This window comes from Vicia villosa, linkage group LG5, assembly GCF_029867415.1.
Source record: "Vicia villosa cultivar HV-30 ecotype Madison, WI linkage group LG5, Vvil1.0, whole genome shotgun sequence".
In the NCBI taxonomy this organism is placed as follows: Eukaryota; Viridiplantae; Streptophyta; class Magnoliopsida; order Fabales; family Fabaceae; genus Vicia; species Vicia villosa.
Window position 1 is genome coordinate 136,519,342 of NC_081184.1, and position 18,868 is coordinate 136,538,209.

At 33.6% G+C, this 18,868-nt stretch overlaps 1 protein-coding gene across 1 annotated transcript; it reads left to right on the forward strand.

Moving 5' to 3' along the window:
* The first annotated feature begins 13,577 nt into the window (after positions 1 to 13,577).
* On the forward strand, positions 13,578 to 14,530 carry LOC131607459 (protein DMP4-like). Its single transcript, XM_058879460.1, has one exon. The coding sequence runs from the start codon at positions 13,762 to 13,764 to the stop codon at positions 14,386 to 14,388; it is 627 nt and encodes a 208-aa protein (XP_058735443.1). The 5' UTR covers positions 13,578 to 13,761; the 3' UTR covers positions 14,389 to 14,530.
* The last annotated feature ends 4,338 nt before the right edge of the window (positions 14,531 to 18,868 follow it).

An 18,868-nucleotide genomic window follows, 5' to 3' on the forward strand; every position in this document is an offset into this window, starting at 1 on the left:
GCCCCCACTAGAATCACTATAGTCAACTTGCTTTAATTTTTGTAAATTACTGTAGCCAACAAAACACCATAAACGTGTAAAATTTGAGATATGAAAACTCATCTTCCATTATTCTGAGAAATCATGCCATATATAGTGTGAAACTATAACATTCTTAAGCAATGGAGTGAGCAATATCATTATCAACTGTGTGATGGTATTTGTGGTACGTCACCCATATCTAGCTCAAGTCCAACAAAATAAGATTTGGCAGACATTTTGTACTTGTTGTGCTAGTTAGACAAAACCAAAGGAACTTTTGGCTTGATGGTGAGCTTGCTTGGATGAATGTATATTTTCTGACATGATTAGGATATGAAGTTCTAATCCCCATTTGAAGAATATTTAACATCTTCTGGAATTGGAAAATACACCTAAACAAGTTTAATGGGCCCTGCAAACTATCCTACAATACTCAGCCCGCCCGATTACTTCATTCTCTTGGATATGAGGTTTTGAATTTTATTATTTATTTCATACCCCCTTTTATATTCATACCCCCAAATACATGATACTATTTTACTTTATATAATACAATTAAGTCATACTATTTTACTTCATAATACTTAATTTAAGAATAACATTCTTTTAATGAGGTTTAAGTTATATTATATGAACTATATTATTTTGAAAAGAAAAAAATTATTAATAAATAATTCAATACAAGTATCACTTTTATCAAAATTATTAATCCCTAGAGTTTACATCAACACCATAAAACATTTTGAAGTGAGCTTTTATGATGGATGAATGTGGTGTTATGTGATATGACCATATTACGCAGTGTATCTATTATGTCCTCCATCTTTTCATTTTCTTCATGTTTCTTCTTTACACTATTCAAGATGACTTTGGTTGTCATTTCATCCTTAAATACATTTTTCATTTGTGATTGCAACCACCGACTCCCCCTTTATCCATTTCGTGAAATAATCTATTCTTACGATGAGAATTTTTTTTTTCTAATACTTTGGAGAATGATCCTAGGATATTGTTGCCCTACATGTAGAAAAATACTGAGGATTCTAATAAAAGTTATGTTTCTCCATGACTATGGTGTATGTTGCATATCTTTTGCACTTGTCATCTTTCTTTACGCGCTCCCTGTTTTTGTGCGTCATGCAGGGTCAGTAAAAGTCGGCTCAGAGGATCTTACAGGCCATGGATATTCTACCTATATTGTTGTCGCGAACCCTTTCGTGAACTTCAGTTATAGTGCTTAATGATTCTTCTAGGATCAAGCATCTGAAAGGCTCCCACAAACATCTCTTTATCGGGGTTAGTAACCTCGATATTAACCTTGTTTATTCCTATCATATATTCCTTCAAGTTTTTTATAATTACCATAGAGAAAATTGAATATACATGTTATTGTTATCTTTTGTTTACTTTATGATAATTAATGGAATAGTTTACGAAAGAAGTCTAAGTACCCGGTGATAGAGTACTAAAGTAAACTCATGTACCACTTAAGTGTGGCCTCATTAAGGGTGATGAATGGAGTTTGTACTCAACTGCCTTATATGCTTCAATAACTGCCATTTTGAAGTTGCTTTTGCCTCCTAGGGTTTACTCATTTATGTTTTGTTGTTTTTCAATTTAGTTTTTGATTTATTTCGTCGTAATTAAGTCTTCTCACATAGTTGCACATTCTAGGATTGAGTCATGAATCCAGTTTATGCATTCAAAAATCAAACTGTTTGATTAAAGTCTTAACAATATGCTTTTACTCAAATAGGCAAAGGTTTGATTCAAGATGCACATTTGAGAACGATTTAAGTCATGTCAAGCTCTGGTTCATAATAGCACTTCATTATGATGAAAAATTAAAAGCATTGAAGTGTGATTCGAACATAGAATGTCATGACTCGAATCAAACTGAATGGAAAAATGAAGATTTTTCTACTATGAGTCTGATTCTAATAACATAAATTCATAACTCGAATCAAACACATTTATGAAAAATAGGATTTTGCCTCTATAAGTTTGATTTGAATCACATCAATCTATGACTAGAATTAGAGAGATTTGATTCGAATCACAAATATGCTTGACTTGAATCAAATTCAGACAAGAAATTTTGGATTTTTATTATGTGACTATGATTCAAATCATAGGTCTTGTTGACTCAAATCACATGGCTCAAATCATTAAAAGGGTTAATTCGATTCATGGGAAAAAAATTCTTGGTTCTTAGATCTTGATCCAAATTATTCACTCATACTTCTTACTTGTGATTTAAATCAAACAACAATTGATCTCATTTTTGTGCTAGATATCCAACACATATATATAAATCTTTTCTAAAATTCCTTCATAATGTTTATAACATCTCTATAATTTAGAAGTCATAACACTCATTTACTCTCAACTTTCAAAAAGGGTTTTGAATCTTGTTTTGAGTTTTGCAACTGAAATCTCTTCATATTCAACCTCTTGCATCATCCTTTATTGTTTGGAATAAGTGTTCACCTTAAAGTGTGAGATCTATCACGAGGTTTGTTTTGTGATTAAATCTTTGTGAAGATTTCTTGAGGATTTTAGGGGTTGGCATATGTGTGTGTGGTTATGGTTAGGATCGGCAAATCCAACAAAAAAGAATGAGGTTCTTCTATCCATGATTAGTTTGGTAAAATTGTGTGAAAGCCTGCAGATGAAGTTGAAGTTGTTTTCATCTTTAGACAATTCAAGGCTCAAGGAATCGGTAGGATCAAGTAAAGATCATAGCAGATTTGAAGCTCGGAGCTGCATTTTTTAAGTTGGGGTTCTGAAAACATAATATTTGTTTTATAAGGGTGCATTCACATAAAAAATACTTCAGGGGGCAAAACCAAATCCCGCCCTAATGGCAGGGGGAATCAAATATTTAACCCTTTAAAGTTTTAAGATTGAAGTCAAAGTCAAGTAAAGATTTCAGAAGAATTCAGTGTCAGAAGCTGAGTACAATTATAGAGGATTCACATTGAAGATCTTTATCTTCACCAGTATTCAAATTATGAATGTACTAAATGAATCGGTGTTAGTTTGTCAAAATAATTGAGGATGTACTAAATGAATCGGTGTTAGTTTGTCAAAATGAATTATAGAACCATTATACATTTGTTGTACTTTGTTCTCTCTCTTTCATCTCTTTATTTCTCCCTCTCTCTCTCACTCACTCTCTCTACATTTTATTTAGGATTGCGTGTTTAGAATTATTGTTTCATATAATTTCATGATATTGGGGTTTATCATATTGATAGTGATTTCATTAATAATTTTTAGGTTTTGTTAGATTAAGAGCTTGAAACTTTCTTGTTGTTGACTAACATTGAAAACTATAATGTTAGATTTCTTGATTATTTCAGAAGATTCGATTTACACAACTTGTGTAAATATATTTTCATTGAATTGAGATACTGATTGTATTGGTATTCTTTCACATATCATATACTCTGTATCTCTCATTAAGTGTTCAATAGGTTTCGTCCATTAAAGCAAATAAAATTTCATACACAAAACTATTTCAAACTCTGATTTTCAATAGTAATTTTTTAAATTGGTATATTCTTTGGGAAGGTCTATTCAACCCATCCCCATTCTAGACCGTTTAAATCCATATTCTCCCCTAACAATTTTGTATCACATGGTGTTTTTGGGATTTTCTATTTTCGTCAAAAGTTATGAGATGAGGGTAGTTTGAAGTTTTCCTAGACTGCGACATCCTATATTTCTTTGCACGGTGGTTAGGGGTCCTCCAACTTGTCGTCAGAGTCACCCATGAGGACTTGATCCTATTGGATGTGATATGCTTGTGGTTGTATGGCCTTATTTTGGCGTCCTAATTCGTCAACAATGGCCTATATTGCACTAAAGGCTTCATTTTCTATATGTTAAGGTATTATCGCACCAATTATTTAGTGAGATCAATAGTTTTATGGTTGAGGGTCTATTTTTAGTTATCCCCACAATGGCAACCAAATGTTCTTAGTGAACTCGGTGAGGATCCTACTTATGACACTATAACTAAAAGTAGATCTTGTAATGCACTTCCACTTCGGCCATAGTATCCACCGTGGTAAATTTTATTTACTTAGGTGTTTTTCCTTAATGTTCAAGACACGTTTCTCCACAGACGAATTTTCCAACCATGGGGAAATGTGGAATGTTTCTTTTTTTTTAATTTTAAAATCAAAATTAAATTGCATTTCACCACAGCCAATTTTTTCAACCGTGGGGAAACGTCCCTCTCAGGGACACGCTTCGGAATCCCAACACATACAATTTAGTTTTTCATTCATTTTTAAGACACTTTTATGTTACAATATGTTCATTCTTTTTTACTATCTTAAAATTTTTGGCATTAAAGATCAATGTCAAGGTTCAAGTATACCGTTTACTTGATAAAATAAAACTTGACATTAATCTTCAAACCAATTTTTTCAATATATTATTTAAGTATCTTCAAAGCCTAAACATCAGGGTCAGTGATACAACTACACAACAAGAATGAGAGATGAAGTATGGAGGTTGAATGAGTTAGGTTTAGTAAAAACGTGAATGAATATGTTGAGTTTTTATATTGACAAATATGTAGAACCTTTACCCACGATTGTTAAAAGTAATCGTGGTGAAATGTTTTAAGATATAATCGGTTTTTAATAGTAACTATGGTGAAAATTATTCCTTTTAAATTATAACATAACAAGATGAAGTTTATTTCCCTCATGCCAGAACAACACCCTAGAGAAAACCCTTTAGAATAGAACAACTCCTTAGTCAAAATCCATCTTCACTAATCTCATTTGTTCATTAACCTTCATCATATCTGATACGAATCAAGACAAGGAAAGCCAAAACTCACAAGAAGGGGTCATGAAACTCATTTCTTTGACTCTTCTTTTTCACATTTACGGTATGTGAAATATTTCACCACCATTAATTATACACTAATGTGGTTGTTGTTCTTGATATCCTAAACCCTAGAGTTTTAATGTTGCATGTTATTTTGTTTTTGTGTTGTTGTTGTTGATTTTGTTTAGTCGTTGTAACTTAGCACATTAACTATGTTGATTGAAGGTGAGATTGAGATTTTTTTGGTTTTTGTGTTGTTGAGGATGTTATATTTTGTTATTGTTCTTGTTGTAGGTGTTATATTATTGTTGTGACTTAACAATGTTTTGTTTTTAAAAAGATAACTTAGTATTGTTTTTGTACTTAGCAAAGTTTAAATTCAAGATGCATGATTTTACAAGCATTTGACATAAATTTCATTATGTATTATAGATCGTAATTGGATGAAAGCTAATATATTAAGTCTTATGTATGAGAAAGGAGTTCTTGAATTTCTTGAATTCGCAGAAAGAAAACTTCCTGGAAATAATGGAGTATTTTATTTTCCTTGTGTTATATGCGAGAATATCAATTTTTTGAAAATAAAGTAATAATCAATCACCTATGTTGTGATGGATTTAGTCAAAATTATAGAACATGGACATGGCATGGTGAAGTGGATACAAACAAAATTGCTACGTCACAAAGACATGAAGTTGGTGTAGATATGGATGATCGACTAGAAGATATGATATGTGACATTGGAGAAGATTATTTTAGGAAAACTCATATGTATGATACTTTATATAGTGACAAGGATGAGTCATTATATAAGGTGTGCACTGATTTAAAATAATTGTCTGCGTGGTTAAAAGTGTTAATCTGAAGGCAAAAACTGGTGGACGGATAAAAGTTTCACATAATAGCTTGAATTATTGAAATAAATCCTTCTAGAAGTTAACAAGTTGTCAGACTGTAGTTATGAGGCCAAGAAGATATTGTGCCCAATAGGTTTGGATTATATCAAAATACATGCATGACATAATGATTGCATCTTATGTAGGAAAACGTATGAAAAATTGAATAAATATCCGGAGTATGGGGAGTCATGCGATAATGTGAAGCACAACAGTGGTGATGATGATGACAATATAAGCAAGAAACGTCCTCTTGTCAAAGTGTTACAGATTTACCACTATTATTGACGGGAATGTTTCCTTCTTCGGGGAAAATTGACGGCGCTGCATCAGTGTGTTAGTTTATCCAATTCAAAACTCCGCCAATGATTCCGGTCAGTCACCCACACAGGGCAGACAACATGGGCGGATCTAGAGCCCAGCAAGTCCGAGCTCAATCCCTCCTTTTGTTGTATATTCCTCACCTAATAGTTGATTTTTAGACAACACCAGAGGCAAAATTAGTAATTTTTAGACAATTAAGGGAAAAATTAGTAAAAACAGAGTGTGAAATTTTTGGATAATTAGGGGCAAAATTTTTAGACAGGGTGTAAAATTTTTGCCCAAGCTCCTTGAAATTTCTGGCTCCGCCACGGGTAACCGATCTGTTGGCACCAAATCGGATACATCATTGAATCTCATAATCTCCGTCTTCCATCTATCCATCTGCAAGATTTTCCGTTCTGCGACACCAAACTAATAAATCAGCATTCAACCATGGTTGCTGGGATCTGGAGACGGTTGTTTTGATTGTGTTCTTGCTGAGATCTGTTAAGGTGTAAAATGGATTGATATTGTCGCGAGATGCTAGGAAAGTGAGAGTCTAGGTGTTTGTCTGTAAATAGTAGTTGATGGAAAGGGATAAGAAATCATACTGAATTTCGATATCACAAAATGGTTGTTTAGATATGATTAGTATGGCCCGGGAAAGTTTTACTGGAGCCCCACGGTGGGCGCCAAATGTTCATGCAAATAACATCAATTGGTTAATCCCCCTGATTCGGATCAAGAGGGGTCGGAATCGTAATGGAATTTTGGTGTTTGTCTTTGGTCTAAGGGAGGATGAAGGAATAAGCTCCATTTTTGGGCTCCTTAAGTCTTACACGTATGTTGCTCTCACCCAATTATCTTCCCTCTTTTATGTTATTTATCGGTCCCCTCTTACTTGGTCTTCAACCTTTATTTATATCGCAAACCTTCCTCCTTTACTAGATATTAAATAACATGGTACATTATTAACCTAGTTCAGTGCAACAACACCTAATTTTGGGGCTACCAAGCCAGGAAGGAAATCCACTATTAGTAGTACTAGTTCAAAGCCTAAATAGTCCTAGTACATCCAAGTTAATTCTTCTTCATGAAATGTAGATCTTCTTTGTAGAGTGAATCTTGGATAGAATAAGTCTGAACCAAAACTGCAATAACATTTGTCTGTTGTAAGAGACCAAATGTTGTAGTACACATATTGGAATATCGGGTTCCACATGTGTTTCTTCTGCACCAGAACTAGCTTGAAAAATCTCCATGTTGTTTTGCATAATGCAACTAATCCAAAAGGAACATCAATAGAGGACAAGGACATAGAGGTGTGTTGTCATTGGTCGCGCCTTTCCTCTAACGAGCCATAACATAAAGGTGGTCCTCTTTCTTTTTTGTAAGGGAAACCATACAAGGTTTTAGTACTTGTTTGGATTTGGTGAGCTCGGGGATTGGGAGTAACTATGCTCAAGGCTTATTGTATGTTGATGACGTGGGCCTTTGATGAAGGGGTCGAAGTCCATGTTTCGTTAGGTGAGAGTGGGTTCACAGGCTTTGATGTTTATAACATGCCACTTTCCTTTCTAGTTAGGGAGACCATACGAGGTGTTTATACATGTCTGAGTTTATATTAGGTGGACTTTCACCAACGATTTGTGTGTTCTTTCACTCTCCACTTCATGTTATCTTTGTTTCAAATCACGTTTGACACTTTCAAGTGTAGTTTTATTTTCACCTCTTATTTATTTTGATTTTGATTTTAAGATAATAGCTCTAATTGTGGGTGCATTTCGGAAATGATAAGGATGGATAATGGAAAGAAATATTCCAGAAATGTATTTTTGGATTCATAAATTTATTTTTGGACTTTTTTTTTTGAAAACGAAAGTGTGGTTCATTTACGCATGTATTTTGTGTATTTTGGATTGCGTCTGGAAATATATTTCTAAAATTTAGAAATATTATTATATTTTTATAAAAATGTACTAATAATCTATAGTGTGCATTAAAAAATTCCCTTAGAGTAACTATGCTCGGGGCTTATCACATGTTCGTGAGTTGGACTTTGTGAAGGGGTCGAAGTCCTTGTTTAGTGAGTTCATGAACCTTATGGTCGGTCTATTTGAATAATTTAAAACTAACAGAACGGAGCGGAGCGGAACAGAATAAAATGGAGCGGAATGGAGTGGAACGGAACATAAACTTCGTTCCATTGTTTGGATATATTACGAAGGAGCGGAATTAATATCTCATTTCATTGTTTAGAAATTGGACTGAGCGGAAAGGATTATAATGTTTTTATTCCATTTTTATCCTTTACTTTAAAAATATTAATATGGTTAATGTAAAATTTTAGAGGACAAAATTAGAATTGTGCTACTAATTTATTTCATTCCATTGGATACACCCCAATTTGGATGGAATGAAAAATGGGTTAAAGTAGTGGTATTGGATGGAATGGGTTCCATCACATTCCATTCCATCCCATTCATTTTTTATAAAACCAAACAATGAAAAATAACATCATTCCACTCCATTCTATTTTTTTCCATCATTTTTCACCAATCCAAACATACCCTTAATGTTTATAGCACTTCACTCCTAAAAACACATATATGACTTGTTGTATTTAGGGGTGTGCAAAATATTCGGTTGTGAGGCCCAAATCTATAACCAAATCCAAATTCGTTTTAAATATTCAAATATAATTAAATAGTTATTAACCAGTTTAGTTATTAACGTTTTAGTTATCCATATTTATAATCGGATATAATTAAATGGTTATTAATCGGTAAATTATTTTTGGATTCGGTTATAATCCGGTTATTATCCAAAATCCAAAATTAATTCAAATATTTTAATTTTATAATAATTTTTTAATTTTCAAAATAAACAATATATTTAAAACTAGATTTTTTTATAAAAACCAATTATATAATCATAATCAAATTTAGGGTTGAATATGTTGTTGGTTCCTATAAGTATCTCAATTTTGACTTTTAGTCCCCAAAAAAAATATTGACATTTAGTTCCTATAAAATTACTTTTGCACGCAGTTTTAGTCCATGTAGAGGGACTAAAACTGCGTGCAAAAGTAATTTAATAGGGACTAAAAGTCAATATTTTTTTTATAGGGACTAAAAGTCAAAAGTGATAATTTTATCCCTCAAATTTATAATCGATTTTATGACTAATTTTAAAAGAAATGTGATTATAATTATAAATTCAAACCATTTAAACGATTTAAAAATAATTATGGTTTGGTTTTTAAAAATAACCAACCATACATCTATTGTATTTTATTTTAACAATATTATTTGAGAAAAAATATGCACCAACAATATAAAATAAATAGTTTTAATATATTTAATTGTTAATTATGAAATTAACATATGCGTGACATTATAGTAATTTTTTTATTAGATCACGGTCATATTCATTAAAATCTAACTTTTTTACATTTAACCAATGAATCAAACTCACTTTAAATTAGGCAGAATAATTGGTCTGGACCAAAATTAAGGTAAACTATTCATACATGGAACCTCTGAGTCGGTCACGTTCCACCATGTGCTTATAAAGCATACCCATGCAAATCCTAGTTAATTTATATTCATTGCGTCTAAGCAAAAAATTTCCTCTTCCACCAAACTTCACTCTTCATTACAAGTTAATGATTGAAATCTCACGCATCATCTCTCTTATTTCTCTTATATTCCGCAAGCTTTTGGATTTATTACAGCCACGTTTAAGTTAAAAAGAACAAATGCTATAACCTTTTTTACAACTAACTAACAAACTTTAAGCCGTGACGAAGAAAAAACTACAAATTAAGTTAAAAACTGATATATCAAGTTTTCAGTTGGTGTTTTCGACAAGTAAAGACAATTTTACCTTACCTCATGTCCTCACACCTATTGTTGGTTCCACTCAAATTATGTTGGGTACAATTTTATGAGAGGTGAAATGATTGTAAGAACAATTTTTCTTCTTCTTTAGAATTAATGGATAAATTTCAATGTTAAAATTGTATGAAGTATGCATGTTATTTTATGTTCACCCTTGAAGAATAAAGAATATTTGATTATGCCATGAAATATATATATGATGAATATGATAAGATAGGCATTGTAAGCTCGTTTTATGACCCACATAGATTAATACTTGATGATACTATGAACTTTTTTTAATGTGAATCTTCTCAAATGAGTGGCTCTATAGTTTTCCAAGAACCCTATTTCAAAATATTGACCACATTAATAAGAGTTATTACATACCCAGAAATTTAAAAAGATCAAATTTTAGATGTGATATTCATAATAACTGTTGTTATTCGGTCTTAACCTTATATTTTGGCACATTCATAATAACTGCTCTTATCCGGTCTTAACCTTATATCTTGGCACACAAATGAAAGAGGCCCAAGACGTGTGAAGTCCAATAAGGCGGAGATATTATTATGGTATTTTATATTTATAATGGCATCAGATCAATGATATATCAAGGACGAACCTTCAATCTCATAGCTATTATTAAAAGGAATATTCGATGACTTTGGGAATAAGCATAGAACTAGTCTAGAAAAGCTTTTGATTCAGGAAAATGATTGAGACTAAACCATCAGATAATAGAAGGAATTATATTATGACATTAATCCGTCAAGACGGTGATGATTAGATCAATGGTTAAAAGGTCTCCAAAAATCCTAATAAAGCCTCTATATAAAGGACTACATACGTCAAATCAAAATACACACACAATTATTTCAAACTTTATACTTCTCATACCCAACACACTGATATGAGTATTATAGTGCTAGCAAGTACCACCTTCATCCACTATTAACGATTAGACGTGAAGAATCTTCAAGCCTAGGACAGTAAACATTTGTCCATACCCATCATCAAGAAACGTTTCCTTACAAAAATGAATATTGACATTATTTCTGGGAATAGAATATAACATTCAAACCACTTACTCCAACATAAAAAATGGCAAACTGAGGAAGAAGAGCAACTTGTAACTTCAATCGTCCATAGTTTGCACCTAGCGGGATTGTGAGAAAAAGACCCCACTAAGAGGAAGGACTCACAACTTCTTATCAGACCTAGAAAATCAAACTCATCCTCATTCGATGGTCAAGATGTTTTTCACAACTCCCATTAATGATGAAATTCAAACACCAGTGGAGGAAAATGAAGATCCAATTTAGGAAAGGAACAAAAGAGTGCCTCATGAATCCGTTCCGGAGGGAAAATAATAAATGAAGAAAACAAACATCTTGCTGAGGAACTGACTCACAACGATCTACATGTAATTTGCAGCCTTGGACTTCTAGAATGAACAACTTAGAGAAGCCGATACTTCATATTACAACCATTTACAAACTCCCAATATTGAGAACGATGTAGTCACAAACCACAATGATGATTCTTCCCAAATGCAAAGAGCATGGGGTCACCAAAGGCACAAAACCATCTCACCACCGCCCTAGAAGGAGTTCTTCTTTAGATTTAGAGCGAGAAGACAATACACCAAGGCACCAGGGTTGTTATTGTTGGAAAGCTTCACGTTCATCACCCTCTGGCGATTCTCAAGAGGAGGAAGAAATCTCTTTCCAAAAAACCTTTATCATAAGGATCTATAAATACCCCGATCATACAGGAACTCTAAAAAACCAAAGGGAATAAGGACCTATAATGGAACAACCGATCCCTACAAACATGTTGAATTAATATATGTTCTTCTTAATTTCTGAGGAATGATGGATCAAGAAAAATGCAAGATATTCATTCTCACTTTAAAGCGAGGGTCATATATTGGTTTAGAGGACTAAAAAATAAATCAATGATTCCTATGGCAAACTCCGTAGGCATTTTTACTCTCATTTCACGGAATCTCGAAGACATTCCAAATTAGTGGAGAGTCTGAGATCTATTAGGTAGAGGAAATAAGATTTGTTACATCATACATGGAGAGATTCAACGAAGAAGCAATACTAGTCAATAGTGATTAAAATGAGATGAAGAGATACTTACTAATTCTCAAACTCCAACCAGGGTCCAAATTCGTCGAGACAATTTGAGTCTGATCCCCTAAAACCTTAAACATCTAATTGGCAAGGGCCAAGAAGTATATACAATACGAGAAAAATTAACAAACTGTAACGAAATCTATGGAGGAGGGTTTGAGAAAGCAGAGACAAGTATAAGAGGAAATTAAGAAATCAAGTAGGAAACTAAGTAGATAAGAGAAGTAAGAAGTGATTTACGAACCAACTAAGAATGCAAAAGGGCATAGATACAAAGACTACACTTTGTTGAACGCGTTGAGAGAGAGAGAGAGCATTAATGCAGAGTTACGAAAATAGCATGTCAAAATAACAAAACCTACCCGAGAACGTCTTAAACTGAACAAATTTCTATATTTTCGCTTCGATCAATGCAACAGTTAGAACATATAGGAATGCACCCAAATTAAAGATATTATCGAAAAAATTGATTAGGAAGGGGTAGTCTAGATTCTCCCACGAGAACAAAATTAAATTCATGAGAAAAGACCATAAAATAAGAGCTTGTGGAGAAGAAGGGAAGGAATAATCCAACAATTTGAAAGCAAAATTAATTTGCACGGATCAGTCCTGATGGATGGGTAAACGACGCTCTTCTATGAAAAAGGAAAAATCTCTCATGTCTTTCATTAATTTTTCATTAATTTTGTTTAATATTTACCATAGAAATACTTCCACAAAATCACTACATTGTTTGAATTTGTTTAATTTAACAATCTAATTTATTATTCGTGAATTTAAAAGATTAAATTGTTATAGTCTTATTATCTTGAGAATTAAAATATTGTTTTAGCTTTATTATTAACTCATTTATGTGAATATATCTAATCATAAATTATATTACACATTCAATTAAATCTTGATCAAAAAATGTTATCAAATTAATTAATTTAAAGCTAAGTTCTATAATTGCATAAGGAGTAATATGAGCAAAGCAATGTGACTTCGTTAGTTTTTGAAATGCCTATACAATGTAGTTAAGAAAATGTACATTGAAAGATAACATAAGTAGACCATCATAGAATAAAAAGCTTACTAACTCTTCATCATAATTTAAAATCATATATGCACATACATTAAGAATTATATTAAGAATTATGTTAGAGAATTTCGCCATTGTTATTTTCATGTATTTTTACTAAAAATAATTATGTTAGACAATTGCGCCTGTGTTATTTTCATGTATTCTTACTAAAAATCAAAATTTTAGATTTCTAAAACTCAATATTCTTCTTAAATATAATTGAAAAATTTTAATTTTTAAAACTGTTTCAATCATGTATTTGAAATATCAAAATTCAATTTCAAGTGCTATATAATGACTATAATGCACTTCGAAAGCAACTGCAATCGCAACATCTACCACCAAATCCAGCAACCAAAAATGCAATTTAAAATCATGCTCTTGACAACCTTACTCTCTTACCTAACTTTGAGACAAGTTAGTTATGTGCTTTAACAACCATAACTAACTTAACCTATATATCATTGTGTAAGAAAGAGCCCATACTTCCCCTCCTCCTAACTCTCATATATACATATATGTCTTTTTAACAAACCTATGCTTCAAAACAAAAGCTGATCAAAGCAAAACAAGAAAGGCATATCTAAAAAGTTCTTTATGCCATGGATGTTAAAGTGCCACACCTTAAAGATGAACAAAACCTACCACTTCTCCACAACATGGATGTTATAGAACCACAAAAGACCCTTATTCATAGAGCCATAAACCAAACATGTAAAAGCACAGCTCATTTATCCAATCTTCTACCAACAGGCACTGTCCTTTCATTCCAAATCCTATCACCAATATTCACAAATCAAGGTAAATGTGAAGATGAACCAGTTACTAAGTTAATCACTTTATCCCTTTTATCCCTTTGTGCTGCATCATGTTTTCTACTATGCTTCACTGATAGTTTCAGAGACAACAAAGGAAACATATGTTACGGATTTGCCACATGTAAAGGCTTGTGGATCATTGATGGTTCAGCAACACTTCCGCATGAACTCGATGCACAATATCAACTAAGGTTCATTGATTTCATGCATGCAGTTATGTCAGTCTTGGTTTTTGCAGCTATTGCATTGTTTGATCAGAATGTGGTTAAGTGTTTCTTTCCATCACCTTCACATGAGATGCGTCGAATCCTTACAGCATTGCCGGTCGGAATCGGTGTTTTCTGTAGCATGATGTTTGTTGCATTTCCTACACAGAGACATGGAATTGGTTTCCCAGTTTCAACAAATTAACGGTTAAAGGTTCTTTTAGTGTCGAAGAAAAACGGTTTTAGGTCCTTTTTTTATATTTATATATGTGCTTATTATGGAATGGTTTGAAGAACTTGAATGGGAAATTATATATATAATTGAATTAAACTATATTTGGATATCATATGATATTTCATAAAACTCTATTCAGCTTTATTAAATAAAATTAACATGTTTTTACCATATTTCAAACTGTATTAGAAAATATAGTTTATTTTTTATTTGCTGTTTTCGGTTGATTATTGTTATTGGACCTCCTTCTTGTTTGTCTTTGGGCTTTATGCTAGCCCATGTATAGGCTTTATTTTAGAGAATTTCTTATTAGAACCCCTAGTCTTTTTGGTCACCCGCGCTGAAATTCCCAAAATGTCTCTTTATTTCAGAAATGCATTTTCGAAGTCAACTTTTTATGGAAAAAAAAAAGTGGTTTCGGAGATGCACTTCCGAAAACACCTTTTTTTTACAAAAAAATTGCCATTTCGGAAATGCATCTCCGAAATAAAATTATTTTCCAGAAAAAAAGGTATTTCCGAAAGCGTATCTTCGAATTCACCCCCTTAGAAGAATTTGGATATGTACTTCTGAAATCTTCTCTGATACATGAACCATGAAACAAACAACAACGCTTCGATTTATTATAAAACATGGAAATTAAAAACATCACATAACATAAAATAAAAGTTAGATATTGTTAAACACGGATAGGAGAGGATGAGTCAACGTTTTGATAACGTCGGCCCCCGATCTTTGAAGTTTCGCAACCAACTCGATCAGACCCTTCGAAGAAAATCGGTCGAAAGTTGTCCACAAAACCCTAAATCTTCGTCGTTCTTGACTTCAAATGGGGTGAACTCAACGTCTCGTTGTCGTTAAGCGAAGGCGAGCGGTACTCAAGCTTGACAACCTTCCGATTTTCCGGATATTGCAAGAGAGTGTTGAGCAACGTTATCAATTCCGCGAACGGCGTGTCGCGCGAGAAGAGAATTTGGAACGGCGTCGGGTAGCCACTGCAGAAGTAGACAAACGCAAGGTGGGGTAGGTTTGTGTCATTGTTGTTTTGAAGCTTGATGTTGATGAAAAGGATTGGAGTAGTATTTATAGACTTATTGGAGTAATAATGACCCAACAAACCTTATCTTGCTTTCAGTTGATATTTCGGAAATGTACTTTCGAAAACAGCTCAAATCTCATCAAATTTCGGAAATATACTTCCGAAGTTAGCAGAAACAGAAATGAAAATTGAGTTTTGGACTGTGTAGTGTGTTTTGACAATTAACCACAAATTGAACCACGCATAAGCATAACATAAACAATGACAACATAAAATATAGGCATATTATATATGTATTGAATCGGTTTGATTTTACATTATAAACGACAATACATACAAAAAATTACACGCATCCGGTCATTACAAACAAAAATGATCCGGTAAAAACTAAAATTCGCCGAACCAATCGGTGGCGCTTAAATCTAAAACCGGTATGTTCTTCGACTGCTCTCTATTGTCCTCACGCTCTTGCTTCATCATTTCTTCAAACTCCGTCATTCTTTCAACAAAAGGATCTGGCCAAGTCTCCGCCTCATTTGTATGATGTGCCGTCCACTGACAAGAAGTAGCCGGTATAGGACACCCCGGTTTCAAAAACACTTGCACAAAGTGGCGCGATCTTAGATACCCGATACATATGATGCGGCTCGACGCGTCCAAAGGCAGTCGACTATGAAGAGGAAAAATTTTCTCACATAATCCAAATCTCGTCAAATCGACACACACCCGATCGAACGCACTTGCTATGAGATGGCCCATATCGGGGAATGACATCCACTTCGAAACCGGGGCGTGACCGCTTAGTGATGGAACAAGGGAATCATGAATTTTTTTTAAAGTTATCATGATTCTCATTGAGTCGGCCGTACATTTCCCTATGCGAAGTCAACTCCGATATAAGTGCCTGTCAAATAAGAGTGTGATTTTCTTCTCCTTTTCCAAGCAAATCGGCAACGGTCCGATATCCACAATTACTGTCGGTGCCAACATCAACTATGTTATCAATATATTTGTGCATAAAAAGCGGCATCTCATCAATGTAGATCATTGGAGGTTTTTTTATCAGAGGTGTGCGCGGAGGCTTCGAAATACGGGCTCCTTTGTTAGCACTACATTTGGACTTTGTTAGCACTACATTAGCACAAACTACTTTTTCTTTTACTTTGTCAAGGATGGTACTCTCGACGTAATGACAAAAAGTACTCAAAGAAACACACAAAGTCCGGAATTGTACCTTTTTTGGTGTACAACTCTTCGGAACGTGCATCTAAAATCTCCCTCCATGCGGCCATAATCTTGTCCACCACAACACCGGCTTTGATGATGTTACCGTGGTCATCCTTTCTTTCTTTTGAGCCTACCGCAGATTTGAGCTTACTTCTCACATTGCAAGTTATGTGATACCAGCAAAGTAATACGGTCGATGTCGGGAAGACGGTATCGACCGCATTTATCAAAGCATTATCTCGGTCGATAACAATGACACTTGGCATAGTCTTTTGATCGACCAACAAAGACTTACATATTCCCAAAGCCCATGTAAAGTTATCTTCTTTCTCACATTCTAAAAAAGCAAATCCAACCAAAAATGTCTTGTCCGTCGACGTCACACCGACAATCTCGAGAAGCAGAAGCCTATACTTGTTGGTCTTGTACGTCAAATTCATTACAAGAACGGTTGGAAATGTGTTGAACAACTTGATACTTTCGGGATGAGTCCAAAATATGTCACACTCCGTAACTTTGTCCTCACACGTTCGGAAGCTTGAAACGTATTGGTTATCGCCCAAAAGTTTCAAAAGTTGTTGCATTTCCGACCTCGTGCCCATTTTCAAGACTTTGAGATTGTGCCGTTCATTGTATACTTACTTGATATTTGAAATACTATCAGGTTTTTTCCGCTTCAAATCGGCAAGTATGTTTCTTGGCGCCACTTTGATTGTCGATAAGTCTGAAATAACATTCTTCTCTTCGCGGGACAACCGACACGCAATTGGATGCCCGTGTATCTTGGTTTCCAAGGCATGATTATGAAGTCCACAAATGACGCTAAAACGCCACAAATTATCAATCCTACAAGTCACGTGCAACCTAAACGGACACCCACACTTTCTCGATCTCGTGTCTTCGTGTTTTAACACCCGGTTTGTTGGTACATACTTCCCACCTCTCTCGCAATTCAACACGAAAAAAGGTTTCGGTTTACTACTTCCATTGTCGGACCTTAATACGACAATGCCAAATCCAAGTTTAGTAGTTTCACTTCGAACCCAATCAAGTAAATGTTCACGACTAGCGAAGCTCATATCATTTATAAATTGTTGTCAAACATCCACCGCAACGATCATGGTTTTAACATCGTTAACCGACTCTTTATCAACGTTAACCTCTTTTGGAACTTCTAAGTCATCGGCGACAATGTTGTTCGGATGCACCATACCTAACATACGCAAAAATATACTAAAGTTGTTAAAACTGTTTTTTATTACTGTCAAGGTTTATCTGGAAGTACATTTCCGAAATTTGTTAGGTGATTTATTTCGGAAATGAACTTCCGAACCAACGCAGTTTTCAGTCTACTAAATCATCAACAATGTATGGTAATAAGAGATGATTTGAAGGATGTTTACCTCAAATTGTAGCTTTCTATGCTCCCTTTAGTATGATCAACCGTTTGAAACTTGATTTTGAGACGAAAAATTGATTGAGATTGATTGAGTTTTGGAGAGAGTTTGTGATGAAAATGATGAAATGGTGAAGGAGTGAAAACTGTATATATGGACATCTTATTTCGGAAATACACTTCCGAAATAATACCTAAAACGTTTTTTTTGAATTTTCAGTAATTTCAGAGATGCATCTCCGAAAATACCACAAAAAAGGTGTTTTCGGAAGTGCACTTCCGAATTCTTGAAAAATCTAAAAAAAATTATTTCGGAAATGCATTTTTGAAATAAGGATATTTTTGAGTTTTCGTTGGAGGTTCTCCCCTTAGGAGGTCTGTAAAGAAAATCTCTTATTTTATGGGCGTTATTTTGCTCTCTCTAAGTGGTGGAGAAACACTATAAAAATTCAAAAATGTCCTATAAATTCTGAAGTATATTATTTTCTAATGCATTTATTTTACATCAAAATATGTATTTAATGTGACACACCTCTATTTTTCCCTAAAATAGTGCAGATGTGTATTTTGACTATTTTCGATCACGTCTCTTTAATAATTTTATTTATTTAACAACTCAAGAACAGATCGGCTAGGTCTTAAAAGTAGGCGACCAAGTTACCATTACCTATATACACCTTTTAATTAGATATATCACAATATTAAATAATTTTTACTTTTTGAAGAGATTACTAATACATGTGTATATTTACTTTTTTAAATTAAATCATTTTTAATCTCAAAAAATA

Coding starts and splice junctions, on each gene's coding strand:
- LOC131607459 (XM_058879460.1), top strand. CDS start 13,762: ATGGATGTTAAAGTGCCACACCTTAAAGATGAACAAAACCTACCACTT.